Source organism: Bombus flavifrons, chromosome 9, assembly GCF_040668555.2.
Source record: "Bombus flavifrons isolate JBK064 chromosome 9, iyBomFlav1_principal, whole genome shotgun sequence".
Lineage (NCBI taxonomy): Eukaryota > Metazoa > Arthropoda > Insecta > Hymenoptera > Apidae > Bombus > Bombus flavifrons.
This window is the reverse complement of record NC_138450.1, coordinates 12,309,970-12,331,921: the sequence shown is the minus strand read 5'-3', so window position 1 is coordinate 12,331,921 and position 21,952 is coordinate 12,309,970. Positions and strand designations below refer to the sequence as shown.

The window sequence follows — 21,952 nt, the reverse complement described above, 5'->3', positions numbered from 1 at the left end:
ATTTTCCTTCCTTGAGCTCGCAATCTGATCGCAATGTTGGTACACAATAATTAATCGTATGGTGGGATCGAAGTAAAGAACGAGAACACAAAGGAGAATATTTTACGTACATTGTTCTCGTCGAGTGCATCCTCGTAACCGTCAGGGCAATGAGTCACGCAGGATCCATTGAATGGTCTCCACGCCTGACCATCTTCCAGGACGTAATATACTCGTCTTAGACGATTCATTCGTACACACTCATCCTTCGTGACGCAGCGTCTCGAGAGATAGGAGTATCTGTGGAACAGATCGTGTCGCGTTTATCCGGCTGCTATAGCTTGCCTGGAAACAGTTAGCAGCTCAAGGTCACTACGATACAATCCCCCCACTATACGTGTTCATAACGTTCGTGAAAGAATAGAAAGCATGACCGGCGACTTCCGCTCTCCTTTCCAAAGGAAGGATGCTTCAGAGTTTCGAGACAAACTTTTTCCATAACTATGGAAATACGCAGCATCTTTGCAGTGGAAAAGACTTTTTCCAGCTATTCCAACACCTATCCACAAGTGTTACGTTGTTCCTGCACGATATCCGATAACTCGTACAAATTGTCGGAGAAATAATTAAATCAGTTGGAATTTTGTGCATTCTGTAAGTTAGTTTCAGAGGAATTTTGCAAGACTTACTATCGATCAGAGAAAAGTAAGATATACGCGAGGATGTAATCAGCAGAACCCCTCAAAGTTCGACAGGGCAAGTCATACAAGGTATCGCTAAATAATAAATATAGGACTTTTGCGAGAAATCGACGATTAAAAAGAAGTGAAAATAAAGAAGATTTAAGGAAAGACAAAAAACGGGAGTAACTTTGAGATATAGTTATTTTAAATCGTTGATTAACATTACACAAGAGAGGCTGTAGTAATATATTTATAAAACTAAAATAAATGATATTACCGGTTACCGAACGAAAAATTTATTTTCTGAAAATCAATTGAATTAATTTTGAAAAGAATTTCTGTATAGATAAAAAAAATCAATATAGCTTCCGCAGCATTATTTTAAATCGCTCGACCAATTTTCCACGAATATTTAACGTTACATTTACGAATAAAATTAACGAATACGAAGAGAACAAATTTATGCTATGTGAAATTAACGATAAAAATATTTTTAAAAAGATAGTATATAAAGGAAGGAGGAACAAAAGTAAGCTTGCAGAATATAACTCACAGATCACTAGGGCAGGTTTCCACGCATTTCCCCTCGTGCCGATAATGCTTGCATACGTAACATTCGCTTTCCGTTGGACCGTGACACTCGCCCAGACACTGATCGTGACAATCCAGCCTCTCTGTTCTCTGACAATGCTGTGAAGTCCAGCAGTAACCCCCGGGACAGTGGGAACATCCTGTAGCGGTGAAAAGTCGATTAAAACTATGGCTGCGTGGTAATTTTGCTCGTACCTGAACTAATGTATCTTTAACATGCGAGCACGACGTTGGGAGAATCGTATACTGGTAATGTCGCATTGTAGAAGCTCTTAAACATACTCGAAGTCTCGTCACGAGTTCAATTGCTACAGTACGTGCGTTAGGTAGATACACGATTCTCCCTTGGGCGAATGTATTGCTTCAATTTGTGACGATTAAAGAAAAAGCATTCACGACAATGAGATTATACGTATCGTACGATCGTGATTTCTTAAGTATTTTCTATAAAAACTAAATCGTATAAACTGCTTTGTTCATTTTCTACGTAATTCTTCTTTTCGTTTTGTTTTTCTCGTTTTTAAGTAAATCATTCGTCAAATAGATCGATCCAAATTATTGGAGATTAAAAACTGAATTTGTTTATACTCCGAAGTAACAGCCAAGTTTATATTTAGTTCTTTCTATGTTCTTACAGAAACCATAATTTTATAAACATTCCAAACCTAATCTTGACCAAAAAAAAAAAAAAACTTCCACAAAATTTTTCCGCCTGTTTTTCATATTTTTAAGTAATCCAATTGAAAACTTTTAACTTACGGTTCAAATCCACAAGAAAAACATTTCGTCAAAGCCCTCGCACATATCTAATTACACGTAAGACTTTTTCGTATCTATGTATTGCGAGTAGTGGATTTTCCACACTTTTTCTTTACACATACGCATCTAAAATAATGGTCAATGACTTAGTACTACTCCTCCCTATTCTTATACCTCTCATGCTTATATACTATGTTATATGTAGATTGGATTTAATATTCTACCGAACCGTTCTTCGCCTGCAACAGAAATGAAAAAAAAAGAAAGAACGAACAGCCAATTAGTGCAAAAGCAGTGGAATTTTATACTTTAACGAGTTATATGCACAGTTAAAGAGTATTTTGAGTCTGGGCGTAATCCTACGAAGACTTTAATTCAAACAAAATCTTTTAATTATGAAATCGACCAAACAAAGAAAAGGAAGTTCATTAAAATCACAAAGAATAGAAAGAATAAAAATGAAAGATCAGTAGATTGCCTTTCCAAAGCAAAAGCACACCAAGCACAAAAAGCAAAGATCTCTGTGTCAGCGTTAATCACTTAATCACATGCATAAAGAAGCATACAAATTTGTAATTTCAATAAAATCGTATTAAAGAAAAAAAAAGAACAAAATTTGATTGTAACAGTATGCTTGACACGATATGTTGTAAATCAACGAGCTTAAAAATAAGAACATCCCCATTCAATCTTGCGATTCTTTAAATAATATCTCGTTCTGGCAGTCGAAATCAAGGCTCACGATGAAACCGACATTATAGAAAATAATCAACATTTTGACTTATCGAATGAAAACTAGTCGATTCTGCAAAAATAATTCCACATCTTCGTAATCGCTTGGCAACTAAGTGATTGCGGATTTTGTCATTAGGTGGTATTGGCAAAATCCGCAATCACTTAATTGCCAATCCAATAATTAGATACATTACCGCATTGTAATTACGTACCGATTATACGGATATTTTGTTAAAAAAAAAAAAAAAAAAAACGTCAATGTATTAAAGAAAAATTAAATATATTAGAACATTCTTCCATTTTTCCGAAATAAAAGAAAACGTGAACAGGAATTATTTTTATCATAAGCCCTTTAATTATTAACACAGCATGTTCGTAACATGATATTCTACTCAAAGAGATTTTCATCAATTGAAAGAATAATAATATTAACCGACTAATAAGTCGATAAATACCAGGGCAAGAGGCTTCCTCCCCATTGTCCTTGATAACATTCTCCCCAGCAGAAACGATGAGGTCCCAGTCGAGGGTGGTGTAACACAACGCCGGATTCTTCTCGATCCGAACGCTGCCCCGTGAGATCTCGGTAAGTTTCTTCAAACCGATCTGCAAGAAAGAATTCCGCCACAAGGCGTCGATTTAGCCCCGATAAAGCTAACTGCTAGCCAGAGGTCGAACGACTGGTTAATTCGATTGACTAATTAACGTCACTTGACCCGTCGAGTCAACTAGCTACGTCCAGAAAGCAAATTGGAGAGAAGCCTCTCTGTCAGGAACGTGGGAAATGATCCGAGCACGTCGATCTACTCGTGTTTTTCGTATTGATTCTCTAACCGGTTCCACTATGACATAATTACTAATTTTCTTCGCTGATTATGATATACTACCGATATGTATTGCTTTCAAGTACGTAATAAGTAAAAAAAAAAAAAAAAAAAAAAAAAGAAAGAAAAAAAGTTTACGTTTGTAAAGTGGTTTGTATTTGCAAACTGGTTCGCATTTCAAATTCTTTACTTTACTCGATTGATAAGACGTATCTTGGTCTATTTAAAGTTCTAATCTAATTAAAATTCAGTAAAGAACGGGCAGTGGCTCGTAACGCCGAGGTGATTAGAAATAAATTGCAGAATAAAGAAATTAAGTTAGCACATGATTAAGTTCCGAAGGTTTTAAGGATACACTGCCATAGTGTCTGCAAAAAAAAAATGTTATTTCAAGAGAAGAAACAATCTTTAAAACAAAACATTAAAATAATTAAACAATTATACGATTCTCGAGCCTAAAGTTATTTTACACATTTACGTATATTCATATTATAAGTACATAGTGAAGTTGATTCCATCTCTAACGTAGATACATAGTTTATGTTAAAATGAAACTAAAATTTAAACTAGCAGGCTGAAATTAAATTCAACTAAATATTAATCAAATATCTTTTTTAATTATCTATCTGTTGCTTTCGAACAAGGAGAACACCGATCGAGTACAAAACAGAGAATACAGAACGAACTGCGGAAAAATGATATTTCTCTGTGCAAATATTTGCCAGCGGTGTGAATATTGATTTATTTTCAGAAACAACACGCGAATTATTAGCACCATCTCTTTTTTCCAGAGTCAACCAACTTTCTCTCCCTCTCTCTCTTTCTTTCTCTCTTTCACCAATACGGCTGGACAATATTTGCTTCGCAAACAGAGCTATTATTCGATCGTCGCTCGTTTACTTTTTCACACCGCGGATACCAGAAGTAAAAACTTCGCAGCGCAGAATTATAAATCGTACCTACGTAATGCTTACCTCCTGTAGATTCTGCATCTCGTACACCATGAACGCGTAATCGGTCAGCAAGATGTTGCCTCTGATCACCTCGAGATTTGGGAACAGATTGCTGAGAGTCTTCAATCCATTCACGCGATAGAGAAGCAGGTAGCCAGTGATTTCCCGAAGTTTGGGAAAAGTGATCGGTTGAAAGTCCGTCTCGGAGTTATTCTCGATGAGGACGATCTGCAGAAAGCCCTCTATCACGCGACAATCCTTCATAATGCCGAAACCAGACGCGCTGTTCCGTATATCGATGCTCTGGCAAATTCCATCGCCAATCGTCACGTTTTTGTTTGTGACCCTTCGTCGACCCTTCTCGTGAACCACGTCGATTGGTTTTGCGTTCGATTTAGGGAGGTTCGGTAGTTGGCCCGGTTGCTGGGTCAATTTTGCGTTGGCTTCCGTCGACCTGTCGTCATTAGGCAACGAATTTAGCCGAGATCGCTGGAGAGTATCGTAAAATGTACGGCGAGGTGCGATTTGTTCGAATCAGGATTGAAGGTTCTGTGTTTGGGTTAGTCGAAGAAGGTCCAAGTTCTCTTTTCCTTCCATGTACGTGCAATACTTTAAATTTTGTTTCTTTATATATGGGAAGAAATTCTTCTTCTTAGGAAATTGTATTGCTGCTTTGGACAAATAACGATACGTCTTAGAGAATAGTAATTTTTTTTAAAAGACAAGGGGGATTAATTTGAATCAATTATGCTTGATTAGATGTTTTAAAACATTGCGTTTTCAAATAGGCGATAGAAGAAATTAATTACAGTATAAATTACAGACATAGATTAGACGCAACAGACACAGATTAATGTTAACGTAAATTGCAGACAAATAGGATTGGGATTTGGGATACGGAAGATTATTCAGCGCAAAAAAGTGCACAGAAAACGTGCAAAAAGTTTTGTTCTGGGATTCTTCGTTGGCACGCAAATCGGCTCTGAAATTATGGTATCTACGCCTCCTGCACGCAGGTCTCCATACATTTCAATTCCGATTTCTCTGCAAACGAGCAACCCTACGAGAAAGCTCCTTTCACGTTTTCTTCTCAATTTTTTGCAAAGAATTATTATTACGCTTTATATAACTCAGGTATCCAAAAACAATTCCCTTCAACCAAAGGTGGGTTAAGGACCCACTAGTAATGGCGTGATCGATTAACAACGAAAAGTCCTTGATCAAACAAGCAATCAACTCTTTTCAAGAGTATATACCTGGAAGCATCGATGGCCCTGTTGCTTCTGTAGGAAACGATCCGCTCGTAAAACGGATCGTCAGAATCGTCCAGGTTCCTCTCGCGACGTCCGTGCCTAGGGATAGCCTTCTCGGTGTTTGTATATGCGTAATTCGCTTCGTATCTGCTCCTAATCTCGTCGTAGTCATCGTCGAGGCTTGTCCTGTACCGAACTCTATTTGGTTGGCAGCAGGACAACAGCGTTGTGGTGGAAAGGAGCACGACCACCAGTAACCACCTCATCTTCATCTTCCTGTCTCAGGCAAGACTGTACTATCGAGAAGGCGATCGTCAAATCTTCCCAAATTACCCCACCCTTTAACGTGTTTCGCCTCCCCACTTCTACCAGATCGATCGATCGTCGAACAAAGGCCCTCTCTGTGTGTCAAGCGATTCTAAACAGTTTGATCTCAGCCGATGGACCTCGAACAAGATCGAACAACAGACAACACGGTTTCGCTTCTCCTCTTCCAGATCCAAGGAACTCGAACGATCGTTTGCCTCGAGCAGAATCGCTAGTTGCTCTCTCGTTAGACCTTTTTTCCACTTCTGCTCGTTCTCGGACGAATCGTTAGGATCGCGCGAAACTTGCAAATATCATTCTACCAAGAATCGTGACTCAGGTTTCCAGCTATGCAATATATTATAGTTCCGTGACGATTTCGACTTTCTACCTTGTGCAAACGATTAACAAGCACGATGAACTGCGGTCACAGCTGGTTTAATGACTGCTCAACGACCTGGTTTGCGGATCTTCCGGCTTCATGCTCCGTTCCTGGCCGATAGTAAATCGCGATCCTCGATCTACGGTCTTATAGATCGATCTTAGGGCTCTTCTTGCAAGTTCCAATTAGAAAAGCGAATTTTTAAGAAAGAAGATCGACTCGATGCAGATAGTTAGGACTCGGATATAGTCGATCCAATGGTTTAGTTTCTTCCTGTTCTTTTTGTTGTTTTCGAAGCCTTTCTCCAGAACCAGTGTGCAAATCCTGGACAAAGCGATGCTCAAAGAAGCTTCTTATTGAAGATGAAGAATTTTCCGCCCCTCATAGCTGTACCAGTGCGACGCCTGCAAGCAATCGAACGGCACAAATGTGACTAGTCGGATTCATGTCCGATTCAGGCAATTCCTGATGATTATTCCTAAACGTTGTTTAGCGGATTGTCGCAGTAGTCGTCGGCAGAAACGCGAGACTAACCGACCACACAACCCTTTAAGAAGTTTCACACAACTTTTATTCGTAGCACTGTGACGTGTTTACGCACCGCTAGAAAGGTTTCTCTAGATTCAGAATTTCGGGTTTCTTACATTTTCTTATTATCGTATGGCCCGGTTTTGTATTTTAATATTCGTATAGTCGAGAGAATTCGTGCGAATTAGAAGAATTCCGACTATGAGTATCGTAAAGTTTACTAGAACTTTAAAAAACTTTAAAATTTTACCTCTCAAATTTCTCGAAGTTAATCGTCATTCTTACTAAAATAAGCGTCAAATATTTGCCTGGACCAAAGACCGCATAATGTGGTAAAGACGTTGATAAACGTTTTAGGATTTCGTTAAATTTTGTATAAGCTTAAAACGTGAACAAGTTGGTCCGCTTACGGGGTATTAAATTGTAGAACGCGGTACCTGCAGTAACAGTCATGGAGCGCGATGATTAAAATCGCACGAGAAAATCGCGTGTCATCGGCAAATTTGCGAACGCCAAGATCGTACACATTTGGTGCTTTGGTTACGGAAATGTAAATCATTAAATTTGGAAATAATTAAGGAGAGTAGATAAAATGACCGGTGATCATGAAGCGTCTTACACCGGTGCACTTAATCTAACAAAGTCGCAGAAAAAGGTGGCGAACACCTGGACAAGACACAGCTGTTTTAATAAACAGCTTTCACGGGTTACCAGCGAAAAAAGGAACGGAAAGAGAAGAAAGAGAAAAAGAAAAATGACTTGCATATTCATGACGCTGCTTATAACCGTGCGAATGCCGTTTTGTCACGCGAGTTGTAGGGTTCACGAAATTTTAACTCGATAAGCAGTGAAAGCATCTCGTAATCTTCGCCGTCCACTTTCTGTTCTTTCGTACTTTTTAGCCACAACCTCCACCCTCGATAAGACGCCCGAAAGATCTCACGATCCGCGCAGGCTGTTATATCCATAAACGTATCGCATAACGTTCTTTATAAAGTTACGAACATAAATCACGGACGGTGTTCGACTTAACAGCAGAGCTGCCCTGCAAAAATTGCAACCACATGGGTGTACCGATTCACTCACAAGCTGAGTGACTCACGAGCTAACAGACACATTGATGAAGGAACTTTTGAACTTGACTTCCGAACGAAATGGAAGAAAAATATGTAAAAAAAAAAAAAAAAAAAAAAAAAAGAAAAAGATAAAAAGGAAGGAATAAGAAAATAAAGAATTTCGTGAAACCAGACTAGTTTCGTCGGGGTTTCGTGGAATTCTCATCTCACCGGTGAAGAAAAGATAAAAAACATAAGATTGGAATGGCCAAACGCGTTTTTACTCGCGAGATCGCTAACCTCCAGAGAGCTCTCTGTATCATCAGAAATTGTGCGGAAAGAAATCGCTTCGCGCAATATATCGAACGTAATGTTACAGATGTGGACTTTGACACCTTCCTACTCGCATAAATTTACCGACGACTTTAACTGTTGTAAGCGGCGCTTTTTGGTAAAAAGATTTCAAGTTGCTGAAGATTACGTAAAAGGCCGACTTGCGCGTGATAATAACGTGCTACCTAACTGGATGATGAATACTGAACATTAACTTTTAGCCTGCACTTAGCATTTTTGTTACTCCAGTATCTTGTATGCAAATATTTCCAAAGGAGGAGATCTTTTCCTATATACAACATAGTTCGTGTGGTTTGCACAGTAATTGCACGGTTCATTTTTATTTACGTGACGAGTATAATTATGCTCCACTGTCAGGTCTGGGAACAAGTTTTCTGCGGTGAAACCAAGGATCCGCTTCTATATTCATCAGATATCCACTCCTTTCCAGCCCAGAAATTGGAATTTATATCTTGTCAAGTTTGTACGAGGAATGGTCGACACGTTGATGCCTCATTTGAAGTTTCCATTTCTCCTTTTACTTTTCTTTTTTTCTTTTTTTTTTTTTTTTTATTTTTACACTCTTCCTTTTGTGGACAGATGAAGATGAGAGGTTGGTTATCGCGAAGAGAAATTGATCGTTTTAATATGGTTATTAGGAATATTCAGGTTGCTTCGAATGGTAATTAGCCTGGTACTTTGACGTAACTAACGATGAGTATCCAAGTTGTTGTAATTTAACGAACAAGTTGGAATATGGGTGAAATCTTGTTTGATAAGGTTCAGAAATTTGTAAAGTGTCATTTCACTGAATTAAGCTAGACTTAATGGACAGTAGAATTATTGGATAATGTGCTATCGAGTCACGCTGATTAGATTATTCTGTTTCCTATCATTTCCTATCATTTCGTAGAAACAAGCAGAGAAAATTACAAGAAGCTTCATAAAGAGGAGAATTCAAAGACATTTTCCTTTCGTCATTGCGGGTAACCGTAAGAAAAATTCTTGAAATATCGTTGAATAAAAATTTGAGAAACAAAAGAAAAAAGAAATCAAACAATAGAGTCTCGTAATTAACGTATTCGTTGGAAAACAGAAGCCTGTTTTTGCTAAATAAGAAAAGTTCACAACAATTTTAAATGCCATTCATAAAGATAAAAAAAAAAGTAACAAACAGGAAAGAAAATAGCTTGATAGTAGCTTCGACCGGCAAATTTCATGGTAGCGTAATTACATAGAGGAAAAGGAAGTCTCAAAGGAAGTAGTACAGTAACTGAAAATTTACTACAGATAAAACGACGATAAAAATACTTGAACTCGATCGCAAGAAGAAACAGAGTTCGTTATCGAATTATTCTCATGATACTTAATTTATCCACTTCATTCTCTTTGTTGAAACCCAATAATTCATCGTATCGGAGAACTTCGATAAACTCGAGACGATTAATTAAGAGGATTGGCTGATATTCATTTTGAAACAAATTGCGATAATTGCAAGTGTTAACTATATATATATAACTATATATATTCCTGACTATATCGACCGACTTTTCATTTCTGGAGTTGTGTTAAATTTGTTTGACCTCGTTTATGCAAATATCTAAGCAAAACATTTATTCGCTTAGGAAAATTTTACAAATACGTAGGAACACGTAATATGCAAATACATAACTATTCGGTAAAGTAATTATAAATTATAAATTATACTAAGAAAAATGACAGATTGTTGACTCTCGTTCCAGATATTAGGGAGGTTTTGTTTCAACCACTAAAATATTCCACGATAATTATCCTTGTTTGGATATCGTTTTCTGGAAAATATCTCTATCCCTTATTTTTTTTAACGACTTTCTAATTCTCTTAAAAATGTTTCGCTTGTCACAAAGTGGAAAACGCGATATTCAAATTATTTCTCTGTTCGACGAGCCCAGATAAAACAGCAAAAATACAGTGATTTTACGAAAGTGAAAACGAAACTAAAGTGAACGAACTTATCAAAGGGTAATGGAAACATTCAGGTGGCTTTTAGTTCGACTAAAAATGTTCATCTTCGAGTAAATCGTATACTTATTGGTTTCTCTCGTGAATACAAAGTAACTTAGTATGCAATTTAAGTTGCACCTCTTTAACTTCCTCCTTGGCTCCTTCTTCTTCCTTTTCATATTAAGAAGTAATGCCGAAGTAAACAGATTTGTTTTGGTCTTGCTAAGAGTACTTGACATTTTCGAGTGTTTGATTTGCCCTGATATCAAGCCAGTCCAAATTTCCGAGATAATACACGCACTTGAAAAACAGTTCATAAGAAATCCCACGAAGTGAATGGTCCATACGTTTCTCGTGCTCGTAATTAAATCTTACGAAAAACTCGGGTGGTCATGAAAGAGCCCGAAATCGTACGAACTGGCATCATTCCGCCCATTCATAAGTTGACGCGGCCCTGATAACGAGCTGATAAACAGCGGATTGGCTCGTGTCTGAGCCCTCGTTTCTTATCAGCCACTCTGCCAAGGAATTCGTGACGATACGTGATCTAGACGACATGAATAATTCGTAACGTAGAGAAGTGCGTCGTCGAATTTCGTTAGAGAAATATGTCCACTCAAAATAGATCCCTTTAAAGTCTATTATTATAAACAATAAGAGATTGATCTTTGAAACAGGGATACACGATCGACGTAAAACGGCTAATTCACGTTGTTTCGTGAGCTTTCAACAGGGAATGGAAAATAAGTTTTACTATAAAGTACATAGGGAAAAACCAGGCTACATATATTTCAGTTTGTATGAACTTTACAGAGCATTTGCATAGCATAGTATCGAGAGTGTTGGATAATCTATTTGCGAACGACCCTCAAATTATTTCGAGCAACTCGTGTATATCAGAAATAAATCATAGTATCTATTCTGTTCACATTTGAACCGATCCAAAACAAACAGGCTAAAACCATTTTGAATTATCGACAAGATGTGATAAAACAAAAATGATTACGCGTTTAAAATTAAGCCCAAGATATACTACTAGTAGAGAAAAGCATATTCTCTTTTCTTCTTTTTCTAACTGTACAATGTTAACTGTTCTAAGTCCAAACGTTAACTGTTTGCGAGTATAGCTGACTGAATACCAGTGGTAAAGTTTGAAACCGATCTGAGAATACATTTACGAGTTACGATGGACAACGAACTGTTCAAATAATTTTCTGATTTTCCCAAAGTATACGTTTCTGCGATAAATATTTTCCATCTTCTAGACGCATTTCCGGATTTCTGTTTCAAACTTTACCAACGTGATCGCGCCAATTGTATCATATCGTCGTGTATCATAAAAAATCTTTTGCCTGACAACACGCAATATATTTACAAAAACTGTCCGTAAGTGTTGGAATAAATGGAAGTGGCGGTGAACGCGTTAATATAATATTCGATCAAGAATTGGGGAAAACAAATTTACAGCGACGAATTCGCGTAAAACTTGACCGACGAATTCCAAGTTCGCGAGAAATGCTACAAACTCGAAAGGAATTCGACTGTGTAGACGGTCGCGCGTCCTCGAAATGACAAGATTCGACTTTCATCGACGTTCGACGACAAATTGCAAAATTAATTAACGCATCGAGGTAGCTTGGCACGCTCGCGTTTGGCTCTTAGCACGAAAAGTATGCCAGCCGCAGCCCAGGGCCGGCATAGTTGCGCGGCTATGTTATTTCGCCATAGCGACAGACGCACGTGCACGAATTTTCAGTCGAGCGACTCATCGCGCTATTTATTAGCAACTTTTACACCTCTCGGTCTAAGGAACTTGCATCTTTCATATACTCGTCACGCGTTAAAGTCGTGCTACTTACGACGAAATTTCGGCAGTGAAGCTTCGCTCGTTGCGATCTTTTCTTCATACGAATGTAGATATCGTGAAACATCGTACACAGTCCAATACAGATTTCAACAGTTCAAACTTGGTCTCTTACGACCTTCACCCGACACGAATCTTGATGTTCTATTGTGTTAGGTTGACCGAGAAATTTTATCGTTAGCTTTTCTTTGTATACGAGTAGATCGTGTACGTTTAGACGTTTGTACTATTTCATATTTTTATTTACAAACGCAACTGAAGTAGGGTCCGAGTAAAAATTTGTTTCACCTAGTAAACACGATAAGAAGTATGTGCTTCGCTCTGGATAGTTAAATTTCTCGTATACAGGGTGGTTGGTAACTGGTGGTACAAGCGGAAAGGGGGTGATTCTACGCGAAAAAAGAAGTCGAAAATATAGAATACAAATTTTTCGTTCGAGGCTTTGTTTTCGAGAAAATCGACTTTGAATTTCCGCTCGGTACGCGTGCACTTTATCACGTCTCGTTAGAACGGATCTCACTGTAGATCGTTGTCTCGATGGAAAATTAAAAAAAAGAAAAACTTTTATTCTATATTTTCGACTTCTTTTTTCGCGTAGAATCACCCCCTTTCCGCTTGTACCACCAGTTACCAACCACCCTGTATAAGCAATAAATACATAAACATGCGCTGTCTATTTATTTCTGTACTTGGTATATGACAGTCCATAATATGTACTTTGCTGAACAAATTACTTGTTGAAAATTCGATCGATTGTTCCACGACGAAACGCACCAGAAATCATTTTGTTGAAGCTTCAAAAAGAAATATACGATAAAAGTAGTTCTCTCAGCCTTTTTTAAACATAAATTGGCAATTTCTTCGGGTCTTTATAAATCTCCCCGATAGGAAAAATATTCGATGCTGAGAATCAGGTCGTAGAGTAGTGGCTGGAAGAATATTTTAATAAGAACAATGAGAAATTTAACGAAAACGACGCTATATCGAAGACTAATTAGTAGAAATTCCAGTGCGAATAATTGGTTCCCATTCTTTCGAAGAACAAAAACGACAGAACTTTTCGACGTACCTGACAGAATTTTTAATTCTTTCGTTTTATGTACCAATCGTGATGTACGACCGACTGGATACGATCGAACGAGAATTAGTTAAAGGTTGATGCGATCGTGAACCTTCGAGGATGTTAACGATGTTTCGTTCGCGATCTCACGTTTTCCTCGTGGTTGCTACTCGATAGGATATCCGCGATTCAGAAACGAATCACGTAATTTCAAGGATATACACATACATATTAATTTCCTCCTACAGACCATGAACGAAGATTAAACGATTAAACTCGAACCCTCTGTGTGCTTAATTTTCCAGATTTTAACTAATAACTAACAGCGGTTCGGTGTACTTAGTTTAAAATATTATTCGTGGTACGGTTAATTAATTTGAAATTCTGCGGTATACCTCGGTACAAATTCCCTACAAATGGTTCGTAGTTTGGTAAAAAACGTCCCAAGTTCTTGTTTGCAGGATGCAGTCTCGCGTGTGAAAGTATAACAAAAACGCGGACGGTCTTGTGCCATTTCTTTTCGCATTTGACCATCGTTTAGCTTTCCATTGCACTTTGGTTTTCATTTGGTTAAGATTTATATTTAGTTTCCAAGAGCGTTCAGCTTTTGTTTAATTGGAATTTTCATTTAACCTCCAAGCCATCGAAAATTCTCCAAACCCTTGGATTTTAATTTTACCAGCGCACGATTGAGTCACGCGAAAAACAAAAATTCGTCGACTAACGCTATATTCCGACATTAAAACGAAAATATAAACCAAAATTTCTTTCTAAGTGAAAGAAAATTAAGGGGGTATTCTGGTCTAGAGGCATGAATTTCGGGCGATTTTTGAAGCTCTGTATAAGCGAAACAAAAAATATTTTTTCTATCCTTCTTTTTAGCATTTGTTTATTGATATTTCGAGATTATGTAAAAAATTCACTGAAAAAAAAACTCGATATTTAAAAAGTTATGAGCTGTCAAAGTGGGTGCTGCCAAAAAAATGGGGTGTCGTGGCGTGCATGATATCAACCCTTCTGGTCATTTGAAACAAAAAATGCGAACGGATTCTTAATTAATATGGATGCCGCTATCGTCTAAACCTTGGAAAAATCAATACAACATTTTTTCACAGAATGACGACCGTTTGAAAAAAAATTTCTTATTTCGCACGTTTTTTTGACAATTCCGAACGTTTAAAAAATAGTAATATTAAAGATTTTGAGCTGAGCGTGGTCCGGACGATAGAGGAGTATATAAGGAATATTCAGACCAAATTTAAAATAAATCGGTTCGTTAGAACTTGAGATATCGTGCAGGCCAACTCGAAAAAAGTAGTTTCGAGAAAAACGCGTTTAAAGTTTTGAGACAAGTTTACTCGGACAACGTCTACCGTCTACTATTCATTTGTTCCGGTCAGACCGGAGCAGATGCCGCGTCACAAAAATGGTTGTAACACATAAAATAATTGAAATTTTGAAAAATCCTTTTAAGGGTATAATCTCGAATGTCTAAACTTCGGAAATATGAAAAAAACATTTTTTCGGTTTTTTCAAATTTCTAGACCAGAATACCCCCTTAAGTTGATCAGTTTAGCTTCCTAGTAACTCGATTTTAACTTTGTCGAAACCTGTGTCACTCGTATTAGCCACGATTTCACTCAATTATGTAGGAAGGAAAAGAAGACCAAAGCAAATTTACCCCAAGACAGCTCATCTCACGAATCCCATGAGTCACGATAAACCCTTCTATCACGAACAATCTTATCAACCCTGAAACGAAAGAAAAAGAAGGAAAAGCGGAGAAGAGTACTCCCTTTAGAGGCGACTTGTTCCGTGGCACGTAACGAAAAGACTAGCATCGTCATAACGCACATTGTTTTCCCTCGCAACCCATTTCCGGTCTCTCTGTTCGCCTCATGCTGACGCAACAAACGATAACAGAGGACAAGAAACAAAAAAAAAAGAAAAGAAATATAGATACGTTACCGCCTACAAATATGTAAAATACTCTTGAAACGAACCTGTTTATTATCATTTTATTTATTATGTTTATTAAACATGTTTATTAAACATGTTCCTTTCTCGAGCGATACAGCTATACACACAACTGATTTCAACTGAAATCTATTTATAAACAAATAAACAGCAAAGGTACGTTCTTCTATCACAACTTTGAGAATATATCAAAAATATCGATATTTTGGTCTAATTATACCAAATGTCTAAATATGAATGGTAGCTGCAGATGCGTATGTTTACAAGCTGACGCTTTTTTTATCATCTTTACGCAAAACCGACGACTTTTCATTTTCTTGAATGGACGTGAGCGAGCGAGACCCGACGAAATAATAAGAAAGACAGAAACGAAGCGGTAGAGCAAAATCGTTTGAAAGAACGTCAACAAGCTGACTCACGAACGAAGCGTTATGTTAACCGGACCATAATTAGATGGACATGACGTTGTAACCTCGTGCCGAAACTTTCCAGCTCGAGAATTCGTCCGGGACATTCTGCAAGCTTATTTTGCTGTTAAGTCACGGTCCTCGTTCTTGTTACACGCTAATTAATTTCATTTATAAATTACGCGCGATTACGTATAAATGGACATTTGGAAGTATTTGCAATTCTTTTTAAAGAATTTCGAATTGTTCTGTAGGAGATATAAGTATGGTGATATTAGATATAACTCGATGCTGCAACGACAGGAAAATATAATGATGCAATAGCGCCACGGAATTGATTTACATTCCCGAGGAATGTATCTTAACCAGTTAGCTGTTTTTGACGAGTATATTCGTCATGAAGAGACGGCAATATTTTGCGTTACGACGTACCCTGTCGGTAATAAAATTAATAAATAAAACAGTCGTTTAATTATAATTTAATTCTGTGTAATAAGAGCCACGTATACTCTGTGTTTGACGAGTATATTCGTCGCAGCTTACTTTTTCCGACAAGTTTTAGGCACACGCTTTTCAAAGAGGTCGCAACAGCTAACTGTTTGAATATTTTAATTTTATTATCGAGCCAAAATAAAGACCGACGTAACAAAATATTCTTAACGTTAACATATTCTTTATTTTTAATCGAAGCAAAGTATAATTAACATTTTCGTTGCATTATCAGAAATTCGTTAACTAAAATTGAAATTTCAACTAAATGAAAAATATTCGAAATAAATCCACATCGGTGATGGACAAATTATATCTGCAAATTATTATATTTTATATTTCCTCCGATAATAATATCATAACGATAACAATGACAAACACGATAATAATCATTCGGATGGATAAATCGCAAAAGCCGTACATACCAAACCTGAAATATTCGCCAATTAATTGAATGGACAAGATACGGATTGATTAAGCAACGATGTTGACCGTGTATCATCGCGAACGAGCGTAATATCGATACAATTAAAATTCTCCAATGAAATTGGGAAGAACGTTCGACTGCTGAGAATTAACGTGCAAATGGTGTTTTACGAGCAGAAAAAGAAAAAGAAAGAAATAACCCTTGGTGTAACAGGCAACGAAATCAGCGATGCAAAATGTTCGACTGGTAAAGATACAATTAGATTAGTCGTAATTACAGCTTGTAACAAGACGATACGCACGGTATTTTACAACCGCAAGACTGTGTGAAATTACGTATTTGTACATTAAGGATGGACTGCGAGGCTCGTTAACGTCTTAATGATAACGATCATGAAAACCATACGTATGCTTGCTAATACCTTATTACGTTATTAGTCCTCGAGTATCGGTGTTCAAATTATTGCGAAATATTTTATGCCGTTCTTTAAACTTGCACTTTAACTTCCTTGGTGGTTTCACTTTGACTTATTACAAAACTATCATTTCTACATACTGTCTGTACGTTGACAGTGATTAAACGACGATACGTATTGATATCGAAAAACATCGGTCGAGTCGAGGACCATTAATATTTTTCAACACATTAATATATCAACATCAGAGTTGCCAACATTTACACGCCAGTATCAACATTCCGACACTACTCCTACGCGATATCTTCTTTTTCCATTTCCTCTAACGTGTTTACTCGAAAGCAAAAATAAATCACGAAAGGTCATCTCGATTATCAATTTCATGGAAAGAAAAATCACAAGCAACTAATAATAATGCCTACGAGAATTGTTCGCGGGAAGGAAATTCTTTCGAGTTTATCCCGAAACGAGGGCACGATCGGTTTAGCGAGATGCGAAACCGAGACGAGTGCAACCAAGAGATAATAGCGGATTATTTCTAGAAACGCAAATTATATTCACGCGCGTAAACAACGTTCACCGTTGCGGCAAACGAGACGATGACGATAGAGAAATCTCATTTACGTGATTACGGGCCGGATCATCGGGCAAACGAGATTAGACGAAGGGAAACGGCAATGACAGGACGAGAAATTGCATCATTGCGTCGTTACTTTGGTTGTTCGAGCCATGTGACTTATTCCTCGTTTCCTGCAAGGTTCCATGCGAAGGGCGCACGAAAATTAAGGAGGAACGTCGCAGAAAACGAGCGATATTCGGTCTTCGAGTAACACGCGACGATCGATCAACTAAAATGGCGCACGTTTAACCCCCTCCAATCGTGGCAGCTTCGTTTAATATACTGTTCGAAATGACGCTAGCGTATCACGTGACTTGGGAGAATGATTCAAACGTCAGTTTTAATACAACGACGTGCTTTCACCGCAAGGTAATATACAGGATATGACAGTACGTAAAATGGTAAATTATGAAAAAGAGGGAGGGACGTTTACGATCGATTTTCATGCTCGCTCGTAAAAGTCAAACACTTCTCTATGGATCTTTTACATTCCACCGTAATCCCGAGTCTACGCATCGGTGCGGAGCTTCTGGTGATAAATGTTTCCTGGCTTATACGTAGACACAAGTTCGTTCATCGCGAACAGCATAAAAAGACCATAGCGTCTGATCGCGACGAAAAAAACAGGCGGAAGAAGAGACGCATCGACGGAGAAATGCTTTCATCGAAGTTAGTCAACCATTAAATTACTATTCTCGTGCTTAACATCTGTCGCCACCAATTTCATCGACTTTCACCGCTTCTATCTGCACCAATTTTCGATATTCAAATAGTACCAGATTCTACAGTCTATGAACATCCACGAAAACAAAACGAAACAAAATTGCGACACACTAAGGAACAACGAAAAACAAGATTAACCTTGCCGAGTTCCTGGAAAATCATATTTTCTTCCTAGTCAAGATACGATGTGATAGGAATTCTATCCATTTATTGGGTTGGCAACTGATCGTGGATTTTGTCATTAGGTGGCAATCACTTGGTTGTCAACCAAGCAGGTCGGAAGAAGAGCGACAGAATAAAAGAAAACTAAATAAGAATCTTTTTCCTATTGTTTAATTTCCACCAAAATGTCCACCAAAGCGGAGAAGCTCGCTAGAAAGATAGTAGAAACGACGAATTTTTTACTTTTACATCGAACAAATCAAAGACAGATAAAAATGCAGTTAAACTTTTAGTTGGAAAATGTGTACGCTTCCGAACACTGCTAAACCATCTCATGAAGGTCTAAAAGTTCTATACGATATTTCCTAAATTTGTCTCATCTTCCTTCCGAATCTGTACGAATTTTCCACCGAGTCCCTCGAGTTTCCCTTCGCATCGACGATGTAACGTCTGGAGCCAGATAGAGGAGCAACAGGCGATATTCTAAAGTGTACAGACACATTTCTGTAGAAAAGACTTCGAGTAAGGCCCGATGTAGATAAACGATGTCATGTAGTTGCGGCTTTGTACATACAAGTGAAGCTGTGAGACTTGGCAGCTTTAGCACGTAACATATAATACACGAAATACGTATCGGATTGCAACAGTAGATCGTACAATACGAGTCAAGACGTAGCAAAATCGCGTAATATTTATTACGCACATATCGTACGGTGTTTCTTTACTCTGTGATTGTTTACAGCGACCACTAAACCGACGATTTTTATGCAAATCCATATGTATTTTAGTTATGCAAATAATTTCAAATGTTAGTTATTATCTCGGTAGATTAGACCAAGAGAATAGTACAAACATAAATTTTTATTTCGTCACATTCTCCGGTTATTTTCTTAACAAAGTGCTACAAATTGCCAGGTTGGCGCAACTATTTCAAGATAACACAACAAAGCGGTGGAATCTCTTCTTAGTGTGCAATGGTAAACGCGTGTTAATTTCTATTTCTGTGATTTGAGAATTTCATCGTTCATTCTCTCCGCAACAGCTTCATTTGCAAATTTTCTTCTTTTTCCATTCCGTTACAACCACCGACATATTTTACGACGTACCGTATGCGCATTCTGCGATTAGAAATACACACAAATTTGACGAATCACACATTGAAGACAGGTCGCGTGCATCGAGTAACGGCGATTAATACGAAATCGGAACGGGGTGCAGCATCGCATCTCTCGTCTGCACTGCATCGGTTCTAATCCACACGATGTATCTACATAACCGGACTATCGATTTGAATGATCATCAGGATCAGACTCCGTACAATAAGGGGCCAGTTAACCGCTCTTGTATCAGGGGTTAATGGCCTCCGGAAATTGCTATTATTCGCCATAGAATCAAACCGTTGCAACGCAAAATTATACCGTTGGACATTTATACATAGCCGACGATTAACCTTACGGTTTATTTTCGATTCAATTTGTATCCTTCTAACTTTAAAAAATATATCACGAGTTTCGGTAAAATAAACCGGAGCACCGTTATTGATAGAAATGAAAGATGGAAATATAAAAAGTCGAGGATCGCAACAAGTTTAAATTAACGAAAAGATCTACTTTGCATATTTTATTTCATGGGATCGCGTGATTCGATAGACGATCTATTTTCAGTGAGTTGCGGAATCGATCGAAGGCGTGGAAACAAGAACATATAAACACCGTGAGAAAACGCTTCCAGGAAGCTTCGGCAACGGCCCACGCATTGCTTTTGCGTCGTCCCAAATTACGTGTGTCAAGAGATCACGGCCTCTTTTGGCCTCTCCCACCCATTTCGGTTTATACTACTTGCTCACCGACAGACGAACGCTTCGAGGACATTTCGAGCCGTTTACGAGGAAATAGATGCCTCTTTGGCTTATATGGCCACGTGTGTCCTTTTCGGCCGATTTGACGTAGTCACAATATACAGGCTGATTCATTGGAATTTTGGGATCTATGGTGTACGGATAAGCGTGAAGCTCGATTACGCAGAATTTAAATGATATTTTAAAATCGTACGATATATTCCATAAACGATCATCGAATTTCAGTTTGACAGCAAAGGCTAACACGTATAATTCGTCATAATTCATTACGTTCCTCTTCTGTTCATTTGATGATGATGATGCATTTTCATCATGTAACGATAAATATTTCCCACGTTGTCGCCCTCTATATCGATATTATAAACATTTGTTTAAACTTCAAATGAAATTTTTATATAAAAAGGATACTTTTATGCGACTGTGTAAAAATTAAACGATAACCTGGAGAAGAGGTAACCTTAATAACAGATATAAAACATGTTAAAATTGATGATGCTTGGTACCATAAATTTGAAGAAAAAAAAGTCCATAAGAACAAAGTTGCAAAGAAGTTCCATCACTCAAAATCTCGAAGTGACCTTAATTTCTCCACCTGTATCAATTCGTCACGAAATTCCAAAGTGCTCTCCCGATTATTTCTGACCTACGTACAGTTATTTGTCCTTAATTCGGTGTATATGGGGAGACACAGGAGAAGCTAACATATCTTCTTAATGATTTCATCGATTTCGATCGTTGTTACACGACAAATAGATACGCGTTTTGTGTGACAAGAATTACTTGTTACTTGGAAACTAAGTTCCCTGCGGCGAGCATACGAAGCGCGATACCGCGCTAATTGATCGACATTTTCGTCGTCCTTGACCGTCACATTTTCCTTTTCCATGGAAACCTCGATCTCCTTAAACGGCTGTATTACAGCCACGACCTTCACGCGAGGAAATTTCCACTTTTCCACTGGACGAGCACGTAACAGCCAGCGAATGGATATTTCCACTTCGTAACTTTCATTTTCGTGCCGGTCAGTTCGTTGCTAGTAGTGGTCGCTGTGATAGCGCAAATACCGCGCGTATTACACGCCGGGATGAAAATCGCGAAAACGTGGAAGCACGGCTATTTAACTTTCGATTGAATCGGACGTTCAGTTTTCTGTCAGAACGCAAGTTCTCGCCAATCTTAACCCATCGAGGCTGGAACTTACGTTGACTCAGCATTTCATTTCATTCCCTCTTGATCGATTCACGTTATTCAACTCTGTTAAATTCGTTGGATTTATGCGATGCTGAAAAACAGTCGCAAGAATTCGCCGAATATTACTTTCGTTACTACTTACTCGAAGCGTTAAATACAAAAATGTATATCACTACGATGAACTAGCTGTTTCCTTTTCCAAATAAATAAGACAAGTAAATAAGGTTTCAACCAGATGCTATGTTATCTACGCCTAAGTTGTATAATAGTACTCGATAAACGTAATAACGTAATAGAAACATCGACAGAAAATAGAATGCTTATTCTACGATTTTCATTCATGAAAGAAAAAAAAATCGATTAAGATTAATGAAAAGCGAAGAAATTGCATCACGG

At 37.9% G+C, this 21,952-nt stretch overlaps 1 protein-coding gene and 1 long non-coding RNA gene across 8 annotated transcripts in view; one reads left to right on the top strand and one right to left on the bottom strand.

Annotated features, from left to right (window-relative positions):
- LOC138183708 (uncharacterized) overlaps window positions 1-21,952 on the top strand; it is a 49,077-nt gene that overhangs the window by 17,154 nt on the left and 9,971 nt on the right. The window lies entirely within an intron of this gene.
- The window catches only part of LOC138183687 (insulin-like peptide receptor), a 42,023-nt gene that overhangs the window by 14,068 nt on the left and 6,003 nt on the right, over window positions 1-21,952 (bottom strand). For 6 of the 7 annotated variants that reach the window (XM_069121004.1, XM_069121006.1, XM_069121003.1 and 3 more), the window contains 5 exons: window positions 5,781-6,869; window positions 4,546-4,978; window positions 3,203-3,353; window positions 1,216-1,393; window positions 111-279 (listed from right to left, as the gene is read on the bottom strand). In XM_069121004.1, coding sequence (XP_068977105.1) covers window positions 111-279; window positions 1,216-1,393; window positions 3,203-3,353; window positions 4,546-4,978; window positions 5,781-6,049 — 1,200 coding nt within the window. In that variant the 5' untranslated portion in view covers window positions 6,050-6,869. Of the gene's footprint in view, window positions 1-110; window positions 280-1,215; window positions 1,394-3,202; window positions 3,354-4,545; window positions 4,979-5,780; window positions 6,870-12,223; window positions 12,666-21,952 lie in introns of those variants that run through there. The other variant, XM_069121010.1, reaches the window with a different exon arrangement.